This window comes from Anomaloglossus baeobatrachus, chromosome 4 (assembly GCF_048569485.1).
Source record: "Anomaloglossus baeobatrachus isolate aAnoBae1 chromosome 4, aAnoBae1.hap1, whole genome shotgun sequence".
NCBI classification, from domain to species: Eukaryota; Metazoa; Chordata; class Amphibia; order Anura; family Aromobatidae; genus Anomaloglossus; species Anomaloglossus baeobatrachus.
The window spans coordinates 295,237,580-295,262,186 of NC_134356.1; the positions used below are offsets into that span (position 1 = coordinate 295,237,580).

Consider the following 24,607-nt stretch of genomic DNA (forward strand, 5'->3'; position numbering starts at 1 on the left):
GCAAGTGTGCAAATCTTGTGGAGGAGAGTGTTCCTGAGGTAATGTCCACAGTACTGTCCACAGATCACTGTTGTGAGCTGCGTACATGTACTTAGACATTGTTTTTTCTTTTTTTACAGGTGCAGTGTTGCGGTCAGAGTTTGGTCCAGCCAGTTGCTGTGTTCCTTCGGTTCTGTGCAAGTGTGCAAATCTTGTGGAGGAGAGTGTTCCTGAGGTAATGTCCACAGTACTGTCCACAGATCACTGTTGTGAGCTGCGTACATGTACTTAGACATTGTTTTTTCTTTTTTTACAGGTGCAGTGTTGCGGTCAGAGTTTGGTCCAGCCAGTTGCTGTGTTCCTTCGGTTCTGTGCAAGTGTGCAAATCTTGTGGAGGAGAGTGTTCCTGAGGTAATGTCCACAGTACTGTCCACAGATCACTGTTGTGAGCTGCGTACATGTACTTAGACATTGTTTTTTCTTTTTTTACAGGTGCAGTGTTGCGGTCAGAGTTTGGTCCAGCCAGTTGCTGTGTTCCTTCGGTTCTGTGCAAGTGTGCAAATCTTGTGGAGGAGAGTGTTCCTGAGGTAATGTCCACAGTACTGTCCACAGATCACTGTTGTGAGCTGCGTACATGTACTTAGACATTGTTTTTTCTTTTTTTACAGGTGCAGTGTTGCGGTCAGAGTTTGGTCCAGCCAGTTGCTGTGTTCCTTCGGTTCTGTGCAAGTGTGCAAATCTTGTGGAGGAGAGTGTTCCTGAGGTAATGTCCACAGTACTGTCCACAGATCACTGTTGTGAGCTGCGTACATGTACTTAGACATTGTTTTTTCGTTTTTTACAGGTGCAGTGTTGCGGTCAGAGTTTGGTCCAGCCAGTTGCTGTGTTCCTTCGGTTCTGTGCAAGTGTGCAAATCTTGTGGAGGAGAGTGTTCCTGAGGTAATGTCCACAGTACTGTCCACAGATCACTGTTGTGAGCTGCGTACATGTACTTAGACATTGTTTTTTCTTTTTTTACAGGTGCAGTGTTGCGGTCAGAGTTTGGTCCAGCCAGTTGCTGTGCGAGGCCTGTAATAAAATAAGATATGTCGTCTTCTGGTAGCCCGCCCTCCGGTTCACAAACTGAGGTATATATTTTTTTTTTTGTTTTTTTTTTTAAAAAAAAAAAAAAAAAATTTTTAAATAAACGACATTTACCCAGGTGGCCGAAACATCACAGGAGATGCTGCCAGAAGAGGACGGAAGGGGTGGAGAAATACACGGAGCGGGCGGTCATAGTGTAAGTTTCATACAGGAATTGTTTACCACAGCACACCAAACACATAAGTAAATAATGGTTTTTTTTTTTCTTCACCAAAGGCTTCAACTTCTAGGGCTCACGATAGAGCTCCCCCAAGACCGTCCCAGGGTCGTCGTCGAGGTGGCGGTGGTCATAGTGTAAGATTTTATTTTTATTTTTTCATGTCTGTGTGAATTTCTGTCTATTTTTTTTTTTTTTTTAATTTCTTTTTTCTTTCTTTGAACAGGCATCACAGCGTGCTCCCGATTCTGACGGTGAGGAGGCCGGATTTATCAACATCGACCTCCTCATCGATGAAGTTAGAGAGAGGGAGCCGCTGTGGAACATGTCTGACCGCCGCCACGCTGATTCAATCGTAACCCGTCGACTCTGGGACGAGGTATGCCACGCAGCGATAGAAGGTTGGGGGGAGCTCAATTCTCGTGGCCAGAAGAAAGCGCGTAAGTATTCACAGTTCAGTAGGTTATGCTGCAGGATGTAATGTGTTGTATACTAACCACTTTGTGCTTTCCACTTTCAGGTGACAAACTTCTGAAGCGGTGGCGGTCTATCAGGGATCGCTTCAAAAAGGAGTTGAATCAAGAGATGCAGGCCCCGAGTGGATCCGGAGGACGCAGATCGAAGTACCGTTACTTTAGAGCGTTGTCGTTCCTCCGGACAACTATGGTGTGCAGAAGGTAAATATTCCCCACAATATGTACAAAGTATAATATTTTGTCTGATTTTTTTTGCCTTTTTTTTTAGTCAGTGCCAATGTATAGCAATTAAATTAATTATTGTTTTGTTTTTCCTCTTTTTAACAGCACCGTCTGCAGCACTCAGGAGCCTGCATCGAACCCGACAGGAGCGATCCCTGAACAGTCCGCCACTGGGGAACACAGGCACAGACCTGACCCATCTGAACCTTCCCTTCCATCTACATCTGTCCCATCCACCTGCGCTGGAGCTTCCCGTGAGACTTCATTACCTGAAGCTGCTGGTGACGAGATAGCTTTTCCCCTACCCCACCCCTCTGACACTGCTGCCCTCAGTAGAACACCTTTGGGTTCTGGGCGTCAGCGTCATAGGGGTCAGGAAAAAAACTATGCGCCCGAGTTCTTGCATCTAAATGCAGCCTTCCAGAACGCCATTAAATTATTAGCCGAACAAAATAGTTCTGGTTTTAGCTTCATAAAGGCCAATATGGATAAAAATACACACGAATTGTGCACGCGTCTGGACAGGCTGCATTTAGATGCAAGTAAATCACCCAATCATTGCTTTTTTCAAGCCGTACTAGAGCGCATGGAAAAGCTATCTCCTGACCAGCAGATGCATGTAATGCAAGCCACACGGCAGGCTCTTGCGCAGGTTTCCTCCCAACCACCTCCACCCACCCCTCCTCCAGCACCTGCCCCCCCTCCAGCCATTGTCCATACTCCCCCTGCTGCCCAGTACCAGCCTGCTGCCCAGTACCAGCCTGCTGCCCAGTACCAGCCTGCAGCCCAGTACCAGCCTGCAGCCCAGTACCAGCTCCCAACCACATCTGCCCCTACACTTCCTACCCACTACCACATCTCGCCTTCCACACCCATCATGACCCCAACTCAAGCCAATTCACCCGCCACCTCTTCTGTCTCCCAATCCCTCCACTCCACCCCTCAATCCTTACCAAATCCCATCCCATCTCCTGGTTTCCCTCTTGGTTTCTCAACCACACCTTCACCTTCTGTTACTTCCCCACCACCAACACCACTTTCCACCCTCAATACTCCCACTGTGCGTGTGTTCCCATCTGTCAGCCCCTCCAGTACTATCTCCACCCCAAGCCCAAGATATACAAATTTATAATTTATGTATGTAATAAAAAATAAAAGTTTTTTGTTGAAAAGTATTTATTTGTTCTTGTTTTTTTTGGGGGGGAATATTATTTTGCAAGTTAAGTTAATAATAAGGTAATACAAAAACATAACATGTTGTAATTTGACGGTGTAAAAATTACAAATTTTTAAAGAGATTCAAAGATTAAAATTAACAAGGTTAACAAGATATTTTTTAATTTATTTTTAACTATTTTTATTTGTTATAAAACTAAACAAAAATCTTATACCATTTGATCTTGCCAATCTACTCTACCTTCTGGGGACACAAAATAGTCAGCATATTTGTCACGAATTGTTGAACAGGCAACACTACTCCTAAATCCAGGACTGGTGTAGTCAGTCAAAGAGGTGGCTTCCAAACTCTGATCATCCAAGGACAAAGGTTCCTTTGTTAAAACAAAATTGTGCAGTACCACACATGCTTTCACTATTTCATCAACAGTTTCAATGTTTAAATTAATCGCTGTTAACAACACTCGCCATTTGCTGCTTAGTATCCCAAAGGAGCATTCCACCATTCTTCTGGCTCTGGATAATCGGTAATTATATATTTTTTGTGTTTGCGTCAATCCACGGCTTGCATATGGCTTTAATAGATGTTGGGAGAGTTGAAAGGCTTCGTCGGCCACAAAAACAAAGGGCATTGGGGGCTCACATGTGCCAGGAAGAGGTCTTGCAGGAGGGAAATCAAAAGTATTCCCATAGATTCGCCGCCCCATTGGGGACATTTTAAAGACCTGAGAGTCATTGGATCTCCCATATGCGCCAATGTCCACTGAGATAAATTTGTAGTCCGCATCCGTTATTGCCATTAGGACAATTGAGAAATACTTTTTATAATTGTAGTATTCTGACCCCGAAGCAGCAGGTTTCACAATTCTTATATGTTTGCCGTCCACTGAGCCAAGGCAATTTGGAAACTGACAAATGTTGTAGTATTGTTCAGCAATTGCAAGCCATCTGTCCCTGGTGGGCTGGGGGATGAAATCCTCATGGAGGCAATCCCACAAGGCTTGGCAAGTGTCTCTAATGATTCCCGAGATGGTGGAAATTCCTAGTCGAAACTGGTAGTGAAGGGACGAAAGCGACTCTCCAGTTGCAAGGAATCTGTAAAGGAAAGACAATAATTATAAAAAAATAATAGCAAACACATTACAGTTACAGGAGGATACAATTAAAAAAAAAAACTTACCTAAGCGTAACCAGCAAACGCTCCTCGGGTGTTATAGAGAACCGGCTGTAGGTGTCCGTTTTACGTATGTTGTCCGCAACAAGGCCAAGGAGGACGTCAAAATTATTCACTGCCATCCGGACATAGCTTGTGAATTTTTCATCGTTTCCACGGAGCTCCAGGTATAGGGTTGAAAACACCCCACGTGTCAGTCTCTGGGCAGTCAGGGGATGGATCCAAAAGCGTCGATGTCGCTGACGCCTCAGTCGCTGTCGCTCCTTTTCTCTGACGATGATAGCCAAGCGATTTGCCTCAAATATAAAATCTGCAGTGATCTTTGTGATATTTGCAAGAATAACATCCATGGTTTCTGATTGTCTCTGTCTTCATTCTGTAATATATGCTTCAAAATACTGTATATATACTATATTTTCCCAATAGCCAATCAGAATACGGAACGCGTTAATTGTTTGTTTAGTGTTTAAAAAACGGATCCGTAAAAAAACGGACATAACGGATGCAAAACGGATGCAAACCGGACCCACCGGATCCGTTTTATTCCGGATCCGTCACCAACGGATCCGCTTAAAACCGGATCCGGTGGGTCCGGTCTGCTCCGGTTTGCACAACAAAACCGGAAACGTTGGATACGGAAAAAAAAAGGACTGTACCTGAATACAGAAAACTGATGTGTGAAAGTAGCCTTACTGTGTCATTTTGCAGCAAGGACGCGGTGTCATGCATACTAAACATCTATTCACTTTGTTATGTAAAGCTCCAAACAGCAGAGAACATACCAGGACTGTCATTCAGGAGCAAGCTGTGGAGCTGTGCGAATACAGAAATTAGTAAGCCATGTCTACATTATATTTGAGGATATTCTATGGGCCACAGCTTAGGACAATTGGGTGCGGCTGTGACGCATGTAACTATCACAACACATTCCTGACACAGCCCTACAGAAAGGAAAAAATAAATCAAAAGTAAATAGCACGTGAGCTGCAACAAGCCTACATATAGCCAATGCGGGCTGTGGAGTTGGTAAGCCAAGACTCCATCTTTAGCCCGCTCTTTGAATGGCCAATTAGGCGCCGCCACATCAGCGGTATTGTGCCGCAGGGCCGGATCTGGTACAAATGCGTTTAAGTTTAATTCATTTCCAAAGGAGTCGCGGTGGGATGTGGTCACATGGGTCACATCCTGCCGCAACTCCATTGGAGGTGAATTAAACTTAAACGCATTTGTACCGATACGGCCCTGCGGCAAAATACCGCTGATGTGAGCGCGGCCTTATTTAGTAGTAAAACAGTACCATGGCTTTTAACAAACAAGCAAAACAATAAAATAGGAGACCTTAGACTGCTAAAACTAAAATATAATTTATATTATTGGCATTCCTAAACTTGTCAAATTCCTATGATTTGTTAACAAATAAACCAAAATTAATAATGAATCATTGCCATTTCCACTGCAGACTTCACCACCCTGTAGAAAACACATGCACATTCTGCTGCTCCTACAATGGGCTACTGATAAGTCTTTGGCTTTGTGATCTTTTTTGCTTCTATGGTAAAGAATGTTACATCACATGAAAGCCTTAATAAAAGGTTTTCAAAATTTTGTGTTTGTTGCTTATGGAAACAGTGTTCTACGCACGCGGGAAACAAAATGGTGGAGTCTAATGCGATATTCACAACAATTGAGAGCAGAGGAGTGATAAAATTCTGGTTTCTGCAAGGAAAGTCTGCAAAGGATATTCATGGTGATATGTCGCAGACATTGGGGGATCAATGCCCTTCATATTCCACAGTTAAGAAGTGGGTGGCCAAATTTAAAACAGGTCACTTCAGCACCAATGATGAGGAACGTCCTGGATGACAGAGTGGTCAAACTCCATGGCACCCAAATGCATCTCAAGGTTCTGGCCAACTGGTCCAGGAAGCCATTATCTATCCCCTATTTCCTTGAGATGGCTGGATTGTCATTGTAAATAAGCACTTGTACCTTGCCCCCCCATCTCATTGTAGATTATAAGCGCTCACGAGCAGGCTTGTCTTTTTTTTCCCCCCCTCTAAATATTGTATTTTCTTTAACTGTTACTTGTTTGTATATGATCCTCCTGAATTGTAAAGTGCTGCGGAATATGTTGGCGCTATAGAAATAAAGATTGTTGTTATTATAGTGGTGGTTGTTCTGCAGATTGTCGATGCTGTGCACAACCTCATACTGGAGAATCAACACATTTCAGCTAAAGCAATAGCAGACATCATGGGGATTTCCAGTGAACATGTTTGTGTCATTATCCATGAACATTTGGACACGAGACAGCTATCTGCAAAGTGGGTCCCCAAATGTTTTACAACAGATCAAAGAAGCATGCGAGTGAAAACTTTCCAGTCCATTTGTCAGCGTTTCCAGACTTATAAGAACTTCCTGGATTAACTGGTCACTATGGATGAGACCTGGATTTATTTTTATGACCCTGAAAACAAGGAGCAGTCAAAAGAGTGGAGGCACAGTGGTTCTGCTCGTCCAAAGAAGTTCAGGGTGCAAAAATCAGCAACTAAAAAGGTGATTGTGTCTGTTCTGGGATAAGGACAGCGTACTTCTAGTGTTCTACCTTCAAAAAGGGTTCCACCATCAAAGTACTTTTGGACCAATTGAAGGCAGCTTTGAAGGCCAAAAGGTGTGGCAAGCTGTCCAAAGGAATCTTGTTCCTGCAAGACAACGCCTCCACTCACACTGCATAAGCGACCATGGCAAAACAGGCAGAGCAAGGATTCCAGCTGGTTGACTACCCACCTTATTCACTAGATCTAGCTCCCTCTGACTGTTTCCAAACCTGGAGAAACACCTAAAGGGTACCAAACTTCACACCGTTTACGATGCCATGGCTGCTACGGATGCCTGAGGCACAACAGAAATCCTTCTTTTTGCTAGCCTTACAGAACTTGGATTACCGATGTAAGAAGTGTGTTGACATCAGTGGAGAGTATGTGGAATAAATGTAAAATGTCATCATCCTCTCTCGTTTCTTTCTGGGTAAGGCCAAAGACTTCTCTGCAGCCCCTCGTATGTCTGTATTCAATCTAAGAGAAAAAGATAAAGCGGCCTAGTGGTGTTTTTTTTGTTTTGTTTTGTTGTTTTTTTTTTAAAGCATTTCTTGCCATCCAAGTAATGCTGTTACAAAATCGCAAGGAAAAAAAAAAGACAAAAAACAAAAACAAAAAAGAAACATATGCAGTTTCCAGTATCACATTGTTGGTCACAGCAAGAGACAGATATGAATGTTTGTTTTCATTTTTTACATTCTGTAGTGCTGTCCTGCGAAACCATAGGGCAAGAGTCAGCATCCTGTATTCTCCAGCAACCAACTCCTTTCAGGCCACTCGGAGTTGTAGTATTACAACAGCAGGAGGGCCACAGGTGGCTGACCTTGCCATGCGGTTTATAGGTAAAATGAGCGCTACTTTGTGGCAGAGGGAGTGCATTTATCAAAAAAATCTGCCGTGAAATGAACTATAATCCAATACCTCATTGATAATGAATGTACGCAGTTCATACCATTTTTCAAAGTTACCCAATAGGGAAAAACAAAAAAAAAACCCCAAAAAACTAATCACTAGCAACCAAAGTGGAATTTAGGGTATGTTCCCATGACCACCGTTTGCTGAGTTTTTGGCGCTACAGAATTTCTGCGACACTGCCGCATCTTGATTTACTTGCATTTTCCTTGAGTTTGTGTTTTTTTTTTACATGCGTTATTGATGCAAACGTTTTTGTCTCAAAGTTAGTTGAAACATAGGCAGAAGAGCAAAGAAGAAGTTGCCCAAAGCAAAATTACAGATTTTAATTTTTAAATACAATCATGCATAATTATAACCTTCACCATCTCATAAGAAACACTATTACCCACCCACGTCCAATACACACAAATACATTTAAAGATATAGCTAGATCAATAGACTGGATATCCTGCAGGATATCCATACATATCATAAACTTGCACCCTTTAGTGCCTTTTATGTGGTACTATAGGGTGTTCTGCCTGATTTAATCTAATAAATAATTAAAAAAAAAAAAAAAAGGTTTGTGTCCCGGGTATCACAGAAAGCAGTGTGAGTAGGGAGTGACTGACGCTCAAAGTCTTGGAAGCCTCGTTTTAAGGATCAATAGACTGACTTAGGTAATTGAGCAACATTGCGGGAACTGTTGGACGACATTGGACCTGCGAACTTTGCCTTCTAATAAATTGGTGAATGAAGGAAAGTGTATGGTTTTTATTTCTCTCATTTTAAGTATTTTAGGTTTCCATTTGTGGACCATGTTGAATTCCCTTGACTACATCAGACCTGCATGTCTTTTTTTATAAATTATATTGGGGAACCATCAAAAGAGTTGGGGAGTTTTTTTTGCTCTTTACCGACTGAGTTAGTAATGGGGGTGTCTTATAGATATAACCCCAGGGCTGGATGCCAGCTGACATTAACCCAAAATACGATTACCCAGATTGCCAATACACCAGGGCAATCGGGAAGAGCAGAGCCGAGGTGAAGCACCAGAATTGGCGCATCTTATGGGGTGGCTGCGGGTTGGTATTTTTAGGCAGGGAAGGGCCCAATAACCATGGACCTTCCCCAGCCTGATAATATCAGCCTGCAGCGGTATGCTTTACCTTTGCTAGTTATCAAAAATTGGGGGGACCCCCAAGTAGTTTTTTTTTTAAAAATATTTATTATGTCAGACCAGATTAAACACCCTATAGTGCCACATGAAAGGCACTAAAGGGTGCAATTGTATAATATGTAGGGGGTTGTGCATTTTGGCTATCCATCTCTCTATTCTATCTAGCTATATCTTTATATTTTTTGTTGTGCCTGTATAGGAGTTTGTGTGTATTGGGACCTTGAACTCTGGTTTGGGCAACTTCCTGTTTGTTCCGCTGCGCTGCTTATGTTTCAACTCACTTTGATCCAGGATACGTTTTGTTTTAGATGCGTTTTTCTATGCATTGATGCTGTGTAAGCGCACTAAAAACACGTGCGTTTTTTCTACCTGTGGATTTTCCGTATCTAATGCAAGTCTATTCAGAGAGTTTGTACTGAAAACTCAGTGTACCCACAAGATAAATTGTCACGCTGCGGCTTGGAAATACGCATTGCAGATGAGTTCATGCAGCGTAAAAAAAAAAAAAAAAAAAAAAAACCCACAGTGGACATGAGATTACGATTAATCCCATCTACTTTGCTTGTAGTGTAAAAAGCTACTTTTTTTATGCAGCAAAAAGTACCTAGCTTAAAAAAATGCAAACACTCAATCCCCAGGCTCCATAGTTTTCCGGCACATCTCTTCAGACAACCACTACTGGAGATAGGCCACAGCGGGGATTAGCTATTTCATCACAAGTTCGGTTCACCACAGAAACAAGAAAGCCACAGCCAAATGTTTCCCCTGTGGGAATTACACAAAAAAAATGTAGTCTTACAAGATGACCTTTCAATAGAATAGTTGGTAAAATTATACAAGGTCGGTTTGTGTGCACCAGGTAAGAAGCTCATTAGCTCAGCGATATCATGAAGACCTCTTAGGCTATGTGCGCACTCGGCCGTTTTACCCGCGGATTTACCCGCGGATTTGCTGCGGAAATTTCTTGAGAAATGTCTGCAATCTTTGTGCAGACATTTCCCAGCAAATCCTATGAGAAAAAAAAAAATAGCTGTGCGCACGCTGCGGATTTTTCTCAAGAAATTTCCTTGAGAAGATTTTCTTGAGAACATTTCTTGAGAAAATGAGCATGTCAATTCTTTTCTGCAGGTACCTGCGGATTTCTGCAGTACAGCCTGCAAAATTCGCAGGGAACCACCCGCGGGAAAATCGCGGCAAATCCGCATGCGGATTTACCGCGGATTTTTTCCGGAGGTCCGGAAATCTTCCACTCCCAGAAGTTTCTCAAGAAATTTTCATGAGAAAATTCACATTTCTAGTGCGCACAAAGCCTTAGAGAGTGCGCGGATGCTGTTGTGTTCCCAATATGATCTTTTTAATGACCACATGATAGGTGATAAGTGTCTGATCGCTGGGGGTCTCTGATCAGAAGAACAGGGACCCTGTGTCTACACTATGAATGATGCCTCGGTGGTGCCTCCTAGCACCCAATTCACTGTCTAGGCCAGGGAGGTGGTCAGGTCCTCGCAAATTATAAATGGTCATGAATGCTAGTGGCAGGTTGTTACATGAGCAGAAAAGGAGGCATAGGAGGTGTAAATTAGTCACAAAAATCAGTGCATTACCTAAATGGGGCATAGTCTATAACAGGAGTTTATTGTGGAGCTTCTCCATACTATGCCTGTGTCGGTGTAGTGTCAAGAATACTTTGTGTAAGGAATGTACATTACACATTATTAAACTGATTAAAAAGGGACCACCAACAATGTAGTAATTAGGGGTCCGCCACAAATCTGACCACTGCCAAGGAAAAAATGAACAATAATTTGTGCAGATTAATCATGCGAGAGACAAAAAAATGCCATAAATACAACAAAAAAATGCCAGATTGAATTAGGGTACAAAGAGCTTCTCTGTTGGATGACCTTTTCATACTGCAGCTTTCCAGAGGACACGGTCTACTTTTTTCCTCTGGTCTTATTTCTATGATGGACATAATACTTTTCTTTTGTGCTTAGTTGGAAGATCCATACATGTACCCATAAACGTACCTTCTGCAGCTGCTGGTTACTACTGAAAGCTGAGCTGGTGTTGGGCTGGAACCTCCAAGGACACTGTAATAATTCCCCCCAAAAAAGAAAAAAAAAAAAATTAGGCTGAGATAGTAATTTGCAGTATTTACACATGACAATACATCTGAGGCTGGGGCCACATTAGCGTATAACATATGATGCGAGCGCATTGGAAGCGAAATACTAATGACCCTCAACTCACGCTGTGCTGTGAGCCGAGTGTCATCCACTGTGATCCAATCCTGCGATCGGATCACAGCTGCGGAGGAGAGAGTGGGATTAATCTCCCCATCTCCTCCATGGTCAGCTGATGCGATTATCGCACTGCACTCCGATGTCATCCAAATGCAGTGCTGTTTTACTCGCACCCACAGAATTGTATGGGTGCGAGGGAATACGGATCGGATTCCACCCGCAGCATGCTGAGACTGTCCGATTAGAGCTGAGAAAATAATCACAGATGGGAACGGCACCACAGAGTAACATGGGTTTCAGTGGAAAGCGCTTTTTCATCACATTACACTCGGGTCGTTTTTCTTGCAGTGTGCCCTTGCCCCGAAGGTGGGGCAGAGGTTGACAGAAAGATACAGCAAGAAACTGATGGCAATTTTGTTCTACTACTACATGAGTAAGATAGAAAAGAAAAACAAAAAACAAAAGAAGGGAATTTTGTTTACTTACCGTAAATTCCTTTTCTTCTAGCTCCTATTGGGAGACCCAGACAATTGGGTGTATAGCTTCTGCCTCCGGAGGCCACACAAAGTATTACACTTTAAAAAGTGTAACCCCCTCCCCTCTGCCTATACACCCTCCCGTGCATCACGGGCCCATCAGTTTTGGTGCCAAAGCAGGAAGGAGGAAACTTATAAATTGGTCTAAGGTAAATTCAATCCGAAGGATGTTCGGAGAACTGAACCATGAACCAAAAGAACAATTCAACATGAACAACATGTGTACACAAAAGAACAACCAGCCCGAAGGGCACAGGGGCGGGTGCTGGGTCTCCCAATAGGAGCTAGAAGAAAAGGAATTTACGGTAAGTAAACAAAATTCCCTTCTTTGTCGCTCCATTGGGAGACCCAGACAATTGGGATGTCCAAAAGCAGTCCCTGGGTGGGTAAAAGAATACCTCGATAAAAAGAGCCGTAAAACGGCCCCTTCCTACAGGTGGGCAACCGCCGCCTGAAGGACTCGCCTACCTAGGCTGGCATCTGCCGAAGCATAGGTATGCACCTGACAGTGTTTCGTGAAAGTGTGCAGACTCGACCAGGTAGCCGCCTGACACACCTGCTGAGCCGTAGCCTGGTGCCGCAATGCCCAGGACGCACCCACGGCTCTGGTAGAATGGGCTTTCAGCCCTGAAGGGACCTGAAGCCCAGAAGAACGGTAGGCTTCAAGAATCGGTTCCTTGATCCACCGAGCCAAGGTTGACTTGGAAGCCTGCGACCCTTTACGCTGGCCAGCGACAAGGACAAAGAGCGCATCAGAACGGCGCAGGGGCGCCGTACGAGAAATGTAGAGTCTGAGTGCTCTCACGAGATCTAACAAGTGCAAATCCTTTTCACATTGGTGAACTGGATTGGGACAAAAAGAAGGTAAGGAGATATCCTGATTGAGATGAAAGGGGTATACCACCTTAGGGAGAAAGTCCGGGACCGGACGCAGAACCACCTTATCCTGGTGAAACACCAGGAAGGGAGCTTTGCATGACAGCGCTGCTAGCTCAGACACTCTCCGAAGTGATGTGACTGCCACTAGGAAGACCACCTTCTGCGAAAGGCGTGAAAGAGAAACATCCCTCATCGGCTCGAAAGGTGATTTCTGAAGAGCCGTTAGCACCCTGTTAAGATCCCAGGGTTCTAGCCGACGCTTGTAAGGAGGGACTATGTGGCAAACCCCCTGCAGGAACGTGCGTACCTGCGGAAGCCTGGCTAGACGCTTTTGAAAAAACACGGAAAGCGCCGAGACTTGTCCCTTGAGAGAGCCGAGCGACAAACCCTTTTCCATTCCGGATTGAAGGAAGGACAGAAAAGTGGGCAAGGCAAACGGCCAGGGAGTAAAACCCTGATCAGAGCACCAGGATAAGAAGACCCTCCACGTCCTGTGGTAGATCTTGGCGGACGTTGGTTTCCTGGCCTGTCTCAGTGGCAATGACCTCTTGAGATAACCCTGAAGACGCTAGGATCCAGGACTCAATGGCCACACAGTCAGGTTGAGGGCCGCAGAATTCAGATGGAAAAATGGCCCTTGAGACAGCAAGTCTGGTCGGTCTGGTAGTGCCCACGGTTGACCCACCGTGAGATGCCACAGATCCGGGTACCACGACCTCCTCGGCCAGTCTGGGGCGATGAGGATGGCACGGCGGCAGTCGGACCTGATCTTGCGTAACACTCTGGGCAGCAGTGCCAGAGGAGGAAATACATAAGGCAGTCGAAACTGCGACCAATCCTGAACTAATGCGTCTGCCGCCAGAGCTCTGTGATCTTGAGACCGTGCCATGAATGCCGGGACCTTGTTGTTGTGCCGGGACGCCATTAGGTCGACGTCCGGCGTACCCCAGCGGCAACAGATCTCTTGAAACACGTCCGGGTGAAGAGACCATTCCCCTGCGTCCATGCCCTGGCGACTGAGAAAGTCTGCTTCCCAGTTTTCTACGCCCGGGATGTGAACTGCAGAGATGGTGGAGGCTGTGGCTTCCACCCACAGCAGGATCCGCCGAACTTCTTGGAAGGCTTGACGACTGCGTGTGCCGCCTTGGTGGTTGATGTACGCCACCGCCGTGGCGTTGTCCGACTGAATTCGGATCTGCCTGCCTTCCAGCCACGGCTGGAACGACTTTAGGGCTAGATACACTGCCCTTATCTCCAGAACATTGATCTGAAGGGAGGACTCTGGTTGAGTCCAGGTACCCTGAGCCCTGTGGTGGAGGAAGACCGCTCCCCACCCTGACAGACTCGCGTCCGTCGTGACCACAGCCCAGGATGGGGGCAGGAAGGATTTTCCTTTCGACAGAGAAGTGGGAAGAAGCCACCACTGAAGAGAGACTTTGGCTGCCCGAGAAAGGGAGACGTTCCTGTCGAGGGACGTCGACCTCCTGTCCCATTTGCGGAGAATGTCCCATTGGAGTGGACGCAGATGAAACTGCGCAAATGGAACTGCCTCCATTGCTGCCACCATCTTCCCTAGGAAGTGCATGAGGCGCCTCAAGGGGTGTGACTGGGCTTGAAGGAGAGATTGCACCCCTGTCTGTAGTGAACGCTGTTTGTCCAGCGGGAGCTTCACTATCGCTGAGAGAGTATGAAACGCCATCCCGAGGTAAGTTAGCGATTGGGTCGGAGTCAATTGTGACTTTGGGAAATTGATGATCCACCCGAACCTCTGGAGAGTCTCCAGAGCAGTATTCAGGCTGTGTTGGCATGCTACCCGGGAGGGTGCCCTGACTAGAAGATAGTCTAAGTAAGGGATCACCGAGTGTCCCTGAGAGTGTAGAACGGCCACCACTGTTGCCATGACCTTGGTGAAGACCCGTGGGGCTGTCGCCAGGCCGAAAGGCAGAGCCACGAACTGAAGGTGTTAGTCTCCGATGGCGAAACGCAGGAAGCGCTGATGCTCTGGTGCAATCGGCACGTGGAGATAAGCATCCCTAATGTCGATTGATGCTAGAAAGTCTCCTTGGGACATCGAGGCGATGACGGAGCGGAGAGATTCCATCCGGAACCGTCTGGTTTTCACGTGTCTGTTGAGCAGTTTGAGGTCCAGGACGGGACGGAATGATCCGTCCTTTTTTGGCACCACAAACAAGTTGGAGTAAAAACCGCGACCACGTTCCTGAAGGGGAACGGGGATCACAACTCCTTCTGCCTTCAGGGTGCTCACCGCCTGAAAAAGAGCATCGGCTCGCTCGGGGGGCGGAGATGTTCTGAAGAAACGAGTCGGAGGACGAGAGCTGAGCTCTATCCTGTAACCGTGAGACAAAATGTCTCTCACCCATCGGTCGTGGACATGTGGCAACCAGGCGTCGCAAAAGCGGGAGAGCCTGCCACCGACCGAGGATGCGGTTTGGGGAGGCCGAAAGTCATGAGGAGGCCGCCTTGGGGGCGGTTCCTCCGGCGGTCTTTTTAGGACGTGACTTAGACCGCCATGAATCAGAGTTCCTCTGGCCCTTCTGTGGCCTGTTGGACGTGGAGAATTGAGACCTGGCTGAGGGCCGAAAGGACCGAAACCTCGGTTGTATCTTCCGTTGCTGAGGTCTGTTTGGTTTGGACTGGGGTAAGGACGAGTCCTTTCCCTTGGATTGTTTAATGATTTCATCCAATTGCTCGCCAAACAGACGGTCGCCAGAAAATGGCAAACCGGTTAAGAACTTCTTGGAAGCAGAGTCTGCCTTCCATTCGCGTAGCCACATGGCCCTGCGGACTGCCACTGAATTGGCGGATGCTACCGTTGTACGGCTCGCCGAGTCCAGGACGGCGTTCATGGCGTAGGACGAAAAAGCCGACGCCTGAGAGGTTAAGGACACAACCTGCGGGGTAGAGGCACGTGTGACTGCATTAATCTCAGACTGACAAGCTGAGATAGCTTGGAGTGCCCATACGGCTGCGAATGCCGGAGCAAAGGACGCGCCTATGGCTTCATAGATGGATTTCATCAGGAGCTCTATTTGCCTGTCAGTGGCATCCTTGAGCGATGAACCATCTGCCACTGCTACTATGGATCTAGCCGCCAGTCTAGAGACTGGGGGATCCACCTTGGGACACTGAGCCCAACCCTTAACTACGTCAGTGGGGAAGGGGTAACGTGTGTCATTAAGGCGCTTAGTAAAGCGCTTGTCCGGAAAAGCTCGGTGTTTCTGGACTGTATCTCTGAAGTTGGAGTGATCGAAAAACGCACTCCGTGTACGTTTGGGAAAACGAAATTGGAATTTCTCCTGCTGAGAAGCTGACTCCTCAATCGGAGGAGCTGGAGGAGAAAGTTCTAGCACCTGGTTGATGGACGCTATAAGGTCATTTACTATGGTGTCCCCTTCAGGTGTATCAAGATTGAGAGCAGCGTCAGGTTCAGAGCCCTGATCTGCCACATCCGCTTCATCCTCCAGAGAGTCCTCATGCTGAGACCCTGAGAAGTGTGATGAAGTTGAGGGAAGTTCCCAGCGAGCCCGCTTAGCCGGTCTGGGACTGCGGTCCGTGTCGGAGTCCTCACCGTGGGACCTAGGAGTCACCCCAGGAGCACTTTGCTGCTCCGACCGAGGGGGGCCTGGGGGCAATGATTCAACAGTTCCCGGGGCCTGTGTTACCGGTCTGTGCTGCAAAGCTTCTAGTATCTTAGCAGACCATCTATCCATAGACTGAGTCATGGATTGAGAAAGTGACTCAAAGTTTCTCAGCCAACACTGCAAACTCTGTCCCTGCCACCTGGACAGTGGTAGCCGGTGGTTCTACCTGGGCCGAGGGTCCCACCAGTGCCTGAGGCTCCGGCTGAGTGAGTGTCACAGGGGCCGAGCATTGCACACAATGAGGGTAGGTGGAACCTGCAGGTAACATAGCCGCACAAGAGGTACAGGTTGCAAAATAAGCCTGTGCCTTGGCACCCTTGCTTTTTGCGGACGACATGCTGTTGTCTCCTCTTAGAGCAAACAGTGAGGGTATATAGCCAAAAGCAATTAATGCGGCCGAACAGAGTAAATGTATACACCATAAGGAGATAGATTATATATATATATATATATATATATATATATATATATATATACACACACACACACTTCGGCACCCAGGGGGGCCAGCACCTAGTAACAGGTGCGGCTTACCGACCGCCCTCAGCGGTTGTGTGTCCACCAGATTCCCTGCCTGGGCCTCCCAGAGCTGTGGAGCTCGGTCCTGAAGTTCTCCACCGGCAGAAGTGCTGATAGCAATGGCTGCCGGCGTTCTGAGAGGAGGAGGGAGCCGTGGGCGTGCCTCAGAAAGTGCGGGAATCTGGTGCCCCGCAGTGCTCAGTGAGGGGGGAGGAGGATACCCAAGTATGCTCCAGCCCTCACCGCTGACGTCCAGTACAGTGTCCCGCCCTTCCCCCTGACTGGCAGGCCCGGGGGCGGGAGTATGCGGTACTAGGCCGCAAAAGCCGGGGACTAAAGTTAGTAACGTGGCCGGGAAACAAGCGCGGTCGGCGCGGTAGTCCCGGTGACAAAAACACCCAGCAGCTGCTGCAGCGTCCGTTACACAGGCGCTCTATGCGCCGTCCCCAAGGGGACACAGTACCTCAGAGTAGCAGGGCCTGTCCCTGATGATACCCGGCTCCTGTCCGTCAGATTCCCCCAGGGGCTGCGGAGGGAGCCCGGTCCCAGTGCATGGTGACCGGTTAGGATCCCACTTCACCCAGAGCCCCTAAGGGATGGGGAAGGATAACGGCATGTGGCTCCAGCCTTTGTACCCGCAATGGGTACCTCGACCTTAACAGCACCGCCGACCAGAGTGGGGTGAGAAGGGAGCATGCCGGGAGCCCTGTTAGGGGCCCTCTTTTCTTCCATCCGATAAAGTCAGCAGCTGCTGCTGACTAAAATGTGGAGCTTGCGTGAATGTGCCTGCCTCCTTCAACACAAAGCAAAAAACTGATGGGCCCGTGATGCACGGGAGGGTGTATAGGCAGAGGGGAGGGGTTACACTTTTTAAAGTGTAATACTTTGTGTGGCCTCCGGAGGCAGAAGCTATACACCCAATTGTCTGGGTCTCCCAATGGAGCGACAAAGAAAACACACCTACTCTTGTGAACTACAGACATTCTTCATAAGTTTTGGAAAACCCCTCATCAGCCCAGGTTCACAAAACTGTTATCCTATGAAGTACGAAACAGGCTATTTTGTTTTTGCTTGTTAGATTGATCCTATGGAATGATGGACAGTCTGCTCTGCTGATCTACATTTCTCACAGTGGTAGTGCTCCTCACTGCAGAGCTGTGTGTGACTATGAGAGCACCCATCAGTCATATGTCCCCCACTCATAATGCCTCCTTTTAGTTGACATTCTGCCTCTAGGGCTTATTTTAAGAAGATCTATGGGCCGAACCTAGATAGCAGCAGCTCATTTACATATCACTTTTTTCTTATATCTCTGACATCAGATTGCAGATATCAAGGTATCATTTTACTCCGCTTTCTATGACCTACATGCCCATATAGACTACTTGTGAAGGGGGTTGATAATACTAAAGGGGGCTTTACACGCTACGATATCATTAATATTTTGTCGTCGGGGTCAAGTTGTTAGTGACGCACATCCGGCGTCATTAACGATATCGCAGCGTGTGACACTGAGCAGCGACCTCAAAAACGGTGAAAATCGTTCACCATGGAGAGGTCGTCCCAAACTCAAAAAATCGGTAAGGGTTGTTTATCCAGGTGGTTTGTCGCTCATGCGGCAGCACACATCGCTATGTGTGACACCGCAGGAGCGAGGAACGTCTCCTTACCTGCCGCCGGCCACAATGCGGAAGGAAGGAGGTGGGCGGGATGTTACGTCCTGCTCATCTCCGCCCCTCCGCTTTGATTGGCCGGCCGCTTAGTGACGTTGCGGTGACGTCGCTGTGATGCCGAACGTCCCTCCCCCTTGAAGGAGGGATTGTTCGGCAGTCACAGCGACGCTGCCGACCAGGTAAGTATGTGTGAGGCTGTCGTAGCGATAATGTTCGCTACGGCAGCGATCACAAACAATCGCATGCGCGACGGGGGCGGGTACTTACACGTTCACTATCGCTACAAATTGCTAGCGATATCGCTACCGTGTAAAGCCCCCTTAAGACTCCCTTTGGCTACATGCGCGCGCTGCATCTTTTTGTGCTCACAAACTGCAGCCAAAACTGCCCGTTGTCAGAGAGAGCGTGGAAAGGTCACAAAAAATGCTTGTAATTATAGGTGCGTTTTTGCTGCGTTTTCACAATATGCGTTTTTGCTCAGTTTGTGACAAATGTTGACAAAAACGCAGGAAGAATGAACATGCTGCATTTTTTTGGTCACAAACTTTTGACAAAAAACGCTGACAAAAACTGCAATGTGCGCATGACAAATCTGACTTCTCAGACTTTGCTGGGAAGTCAGAAAGTTCTGACAACAAAACTGCAGCCAAAAACGCAGCGTGCGCATGTAGCATTTAAGTGAAACCAATTCTTCTGAACTCCTATCAGTGTCCACATGATAAAGACAGATTGTGCACTTTAAATATCACCTTTATTATACCATGTTTCCCCAAAAATAAGACAGGGTCTTATATTATGTTGCTCCTAAAAATGGGCTAGAGCTTATTTTCAGGGGATGTCTTGTTTTTTTTCCCCTACTAATAACAATCCAAATGTATTCTTCAACCCCCTCCCCCAAAAAAACAAAAAAAAAAACAAAAAAAAAAAAAACCCCAGTATATAAAAGTCAACATTTATTCAAATATGATGATATTGCATTCTGGAACATCAACATAATCCTCCAAACCTTGTGTGTAACATGTTTGTGTGTGGCGCTGTATATTAATATCTCATCTTTCCATCCATCCCTCTATCTAAAAAAGGTATGTATTCTCTATCCAACCACTGTACATACCAGCCTGTCTCCACTTCAGCTTTAGATTCCCATAATGACCTTTGGTCACATGACCTGATGTAACAAAGGTCCTCTTGCAGTGTTATGATATAAACCCTGGGACCCTTAGGAGAAGGGGGCCCCATGAAGTTTCCAGTTTGCTCTGTCACCCCCCTAATGCCAGTCCTGCATACCAGCCTGTCTCCTGTTCAGTTCTTTTAGACTACTACAATTTAGAGGCCTCTGGTGAAGTCAAAGGTCCTTAAACAATCTGTACCGCAGAATACAACTGCTGGGGCCCATAAAAGTGTGGGGCCCTGAGAAATTGTGAAATTTGACTCACCCTAACACCAGACCTGACTGTAACTAGGGTTTATATATCAAGCATAGTCCAAAATCCTGTAAAGTCATGCTAGGGCTTTTTTTTTTGGGGGGGGGGGGCAGGATTTGTGGCATACTTGTATTGTCAGGGGATCAAAAGTAAGTGGGCAGGAGGAGATGACAGTGGGCAGGAGATGAGATAGTGGGCGTGACCACCCAAGCTTAGTTAGAAGTGAATGTTAAGTCCACATACGCATGGAGTTGTTTATAATAGAAGCGGGGGTCTGGGGGTAAGACCCCCACAAGAGGGGGTTTGACGCCCCCCTTGCAATATTAAGGCAGCACACTTGCTGATTAACTGGTGGGTGTGATATCCATCTTGGTGGGCATGGCCCGACAGGCAGCCCGTATCAGACCACGTCTACCAAATATTCCGCTTTGATTAAGCAAGGGAGGACTTCTTACCCCCAGACCCCTGGGGCTTCTATTATAAAAAACTACATGCCTATGTGGACTTTATTAATGTTAACTAAGCTCGGGTAGTCACACCCACTCATCTCCCACGCCCACTCTTCTGGTCACTGATAACACAAATATGCCGAATTTGTCACTTTTTAGCTTCTACTCCAGGGTATTTGTGCTATAGAAGGGAATATTGTGTTTTTTTTATTCCTGAGCACTAAAAAAAAAAAAAAAAAGTTGCATATTAGGGTACTTTCACACTTGTGTTCAGCGCAATCCGCTGCTATGGAAAATAGTGCAGTCCGTTAAACTGCGCTATTCTCCATAGACTTGTATTGTCAACGCACTGTGATGCAACTGTCTGCGTTGCTTTCGCTGAGTCGTTATTTTGACGCAGTGGCGGGCGGATGGAACACTGCATGTAGCGTTTTTTGTATCATTAAAACAACGCACCTTGATGGACTCCGTTAGAATCCTTCAAGGTGTCTAATGATTGTCTATGGTGGCAGATTCTGGGGAGCAGCACATTATGGGGAGCTCCCCAGCCTAAAAATATCAGCCAGCAGCCGCCCGGAATTGCCGCATCCATTAGATGCGACAGTCCCGGGACTCTACCCGGCTCATCCCGAATTGCCCTGTTGCGGTGGCAATCGGGGTAAAAAGGAGTTAATGGCAGCCCATAGCTGCCACTAAGTCCTAGGTTAATCATGGCAGGCGTCTATGAGACACCCCCAATGATTAACCTGTAAGTGAAAGTAAACACAAACACCGAAAAATCCTTTATTTGGAATAAAAGACAAAAAAAAACAAAAAAAACACAAAGTAAACCACACCCTCTTTCACCACTTTATTAAAATCCCCACATACCCCTCCAGGTCCGATGTAATCCACAGAGGTCCCATGACGCTTTCAGCTCTGCTACATGAAGCTGACAGGAGCGGCCACAGACCATGACCACTCTCTGTCAGCTCCACGCAGCAATTGAAGTGAATTGCGCTGTCAGCGGGGATGTCACTGAGGTAATGCCGGTGTGCTGAGGCGGGGGCGCTAGTGCCTGCGTGTGCGCGGTGATGAGGGGGGCGCTAGTGCCTGCGTGTGCGCGGTGATGAGGGGGGCTCTGTCTCTCTTGGCTAAAGAAAACGAAAGGCCCCGTTACACGCAACAACGTATCTAACGATATATCACCAGGGTCACGGATTCCCTGACGCACATCCAGCATCGTTAGTAATGTCGTTGCGTGTGACAGCAAGGAGCGACCATTAACGATGGAAAATACTCACCAAATCATCCATTGTTGACACGTGGTTCGTCATTCCAGCACACATCGCTTCATGTGACACCTCGAGAACGACGAACTACAGCTTACCTGCGGCCGCCGGCAATGAGGAAGTAAGGAGGTGGGCGGGATGTTACGTCCCGCTTATCTCCGCTTCTATTGGGTGGCCGCTTAGTGACACCAAACAAACCTCCCCCTTAGAAAGGAGGCGGTTCGCCGGCCACAGCGCCGTCGCTAGGCAGGTAAGTACGTGTGACGGCTCCTAACGATATTGTGCGCCACGGGCAGTGATTTGCCCGTGATGCACAAACGACGGTGGCGGGTACGTTTGCAAGCGATATCGCTGCATGTAACGGGGCCTTAACGCAACATGTTATTTCACTGGAATCTGTTGCCTTTATTAATCACACAATTTACAACGCATCCGTCACACAACGCATTGTGACGGATGCCAAACGATGCAAGTGTGAAAGTAGCCTTACAAGTTTGTCTAAATTCTGAAAATGCAATGTTACATTCACTGCATGCATTAAGCAAAGTGTGTGTGGTGGAAATTCTTAAATACACAATATACAGTGTTTTAGATCATGTTGCAATACAGACAGAAAAAATATGCGCTATAAAAAGGAGAAAAAAAAAAAATAAAAAATACCCCCGATCTGACAGCAATCAACGCATTTCTGGTGTATACCACCCTTAATTATGAATTTTATCCAGAAAGTTGTTTTTCTCTACAAAAAATATGGGCAATACAATTATTAAAAGGGTGTCTTCGATAATTCCTAGGCCTACATAAAGCAGGGGATCAGGAAGCCAGGATATTGTTAGGTGCACCATAGCGGGACAGTGGGATTTTAGGGTCAGTGTCGTGAGCGTCTAACCCACATTGCCCTTTAGTTGTAGCATAAAAAGGAGATCACGAGTTCAGATGAAGAAGAAAGCGATTGTATTTCTACAGAAAGGTTACACAATTACACAAGACGCTTCATTATTAGTGAAGACAATGCATATGGGATTCCTCCAAGGACCCGCCCACGTTTTATAGGACAAGACGTTCTCCTACGTTTTGGCACACACGAGACAATGGAAGAGATTTATTAAAAGTTAGCTGTGCCAAAAAGTGGAGAACATGCCTGTCCTTTAAGGATAAAAATAATGTACATTGTTATTTTGTATAAACCTATACTATTTACATACACATGAGGTTTACAGATTATTACCAAATCAATAAAAACATTTGAATCACAAAAGGGGACGCTGTATAATGACAATTTTACATGTAATGACAAATTGGAATTGCCAGTAACCAGCACTGGATGAGCGCCACCAGAGGGCGACCCCCCTGCGCCGGCCACCAGAGCGCGACCCCCCTGCGCCGGCCACCAGAGGGCGACCCCCCTGCGCCGGCCACCAGAGGGCGACCCCCCTGCGCCGGCCACCAGAGGGCGACCCCCCTGCGCCGGCCACCAGAGGGCGACCCCCCTGCGCCGGCCACCAGAGGGCGACCCCCCTGCGCCGGCCACCAGAGGGCGACCCCCTGCGCCGGCCACCAGAGGGCGACCCCCCTGCGCCGGCCACCAGAGGGCGACCCCCCTGCGCCGGCCACCAGAGGGCGACCCCCCTGCGCCGGCCACCAGAGGGCGACCCCCCTGCGCCGGCCACCAGAGGGCGACCCCCCTGCGCCGGCCACCAGAGGGCGACCCCCCTGCGCCGGCCACCAGAGGGCGACCCCCCTGCGCCGGCCACCAGAGGGCGACCCCCCTGCGCCGGCCACCAGAGGGCGACCCCCCTGCGCCGGCCACCAGAGGGCGACCCCCCTGCGCTACTGATAGATTAGCTCATTTCCATGTCACAATAATTGGGATTTCTTAGCATGCGTGTTCTCCCCCTTTATACAGTTTTCTATTCCAGCTGTCCATTCACACCCGGGTATTGCTGATCACCTGTACACCCAGTGTGAACCAATCACCGCCCCTTGTAATAACTAGCCACATCTTCCCATTAATAAGATCAGAGCTTCTCACAAGTCTTGGTCCCTGATGGGACTGCACTGCAGACAATTCCCTAGTGCAGAGCCGTCTGTGCAGGCGGTGCCTGGAGGTGGCAGGTCTCCCCGTCCACACACACAGGCAGATAGAAGTAATGAAGTAGGAACTGACACCCACCAGAACAATGGCGCCAGGAGGTGAATGCAAGGTACTAAGAACCCTCCCGGAGCCGGCCATACCGGGACCAGACGTGTATAGAGACAGACCCAGCACTCACCAGTCCGCGGCCACCGGCTGCCCTGCTGTACACTGAGGCGTAGGTGGCCGTGCACGGCTGATACTACAGTGCGGGGATGGGCGGGGCCCGGGAACATGTGAAGTGTAGGGAGGGGGAGATGTGAGCTCCGGCTGTGCCACATACGCTCAGGTCTCTCGTCACGTGACGCCACCGCGTCCTCATAGCAGAAATTCTCAGAGGTTCAGTCACATCTGCGCGTGCAGTGCGGTAAAAAATCGCAACCACCCGCACCAATGTTCAACAATAGGGCAGAGCACAACTGCTACTAGTGTACCCTCTGCAAAATTCAGCGTACGGGGCAAATCACAGCTTGCTGCATGTGCCTGCGCACCTCACCAATACTAGTCAATGGGTGCGAGAAAAGGGCGCTGCACACAGGCGACACGGACGTGGTTTTTAAGGCTGGAATCACATTTATGCGTGTAAAATCGGTCCGAGTAGCAGGAAAAAAAGTCGGCCGATTTTAGTTCACTAGTCATCATGGTGCAATCAGTTTTTACCCTCAGCAGCTGCTATTCATGTAATGTTATGTACAGAAGCATTTACATTGTTCTCTGCTACATGCGTGAAATCTATTGTGAAAAACGCATGTCACTAGGATGGTCCGTACGCACCCATAGACTTGCATTGGAGAGACTCGTGCGAGAAGCTCACCA

General features: G+C 47.5%; 1 protein-coding gene across 3 annotated transcripts in view; it reads right to left on the reverse strand.

Moving 5' to 3' along the window:
• Positions 1-24,025, reverse strand: part of CSRP2 (cysteine and glycine rich protein 2) — a 51,518-nt gene extending 27,493 nt beyond the window's left edge. The window contains exons 1-3 of one of the 3 annotated variants that reach the window (XM_075344919.1): positions 23,931-24,025; positions 11,029-11,091; positions 7,273-7,401 (exon numbers count right to left, since the gene is read on the reverse strand). In XM_075344919.1, coding sequence (XP_075201034.1) covers positions 7,273-7,334 — 62 coding nt within the window. In that variant the 5' untranslated portion in view covers positions 7,335-7,401; positions 11,029-11,091; positions 23,931-24,025. Of the gene's footprint in view, positions 1-7,114; positions 7,210-7,272; positions 7,402-11,028; positions 11,092-23,930 lie in introns of those variants that run through there. The other 2 variants (XM_075344920.1, XM_075344921.1) reach the window with 2 other exon arrangements.
• Between the last annotated feature and the right edge of the window lie 582 nt (positions 24,026-24,607).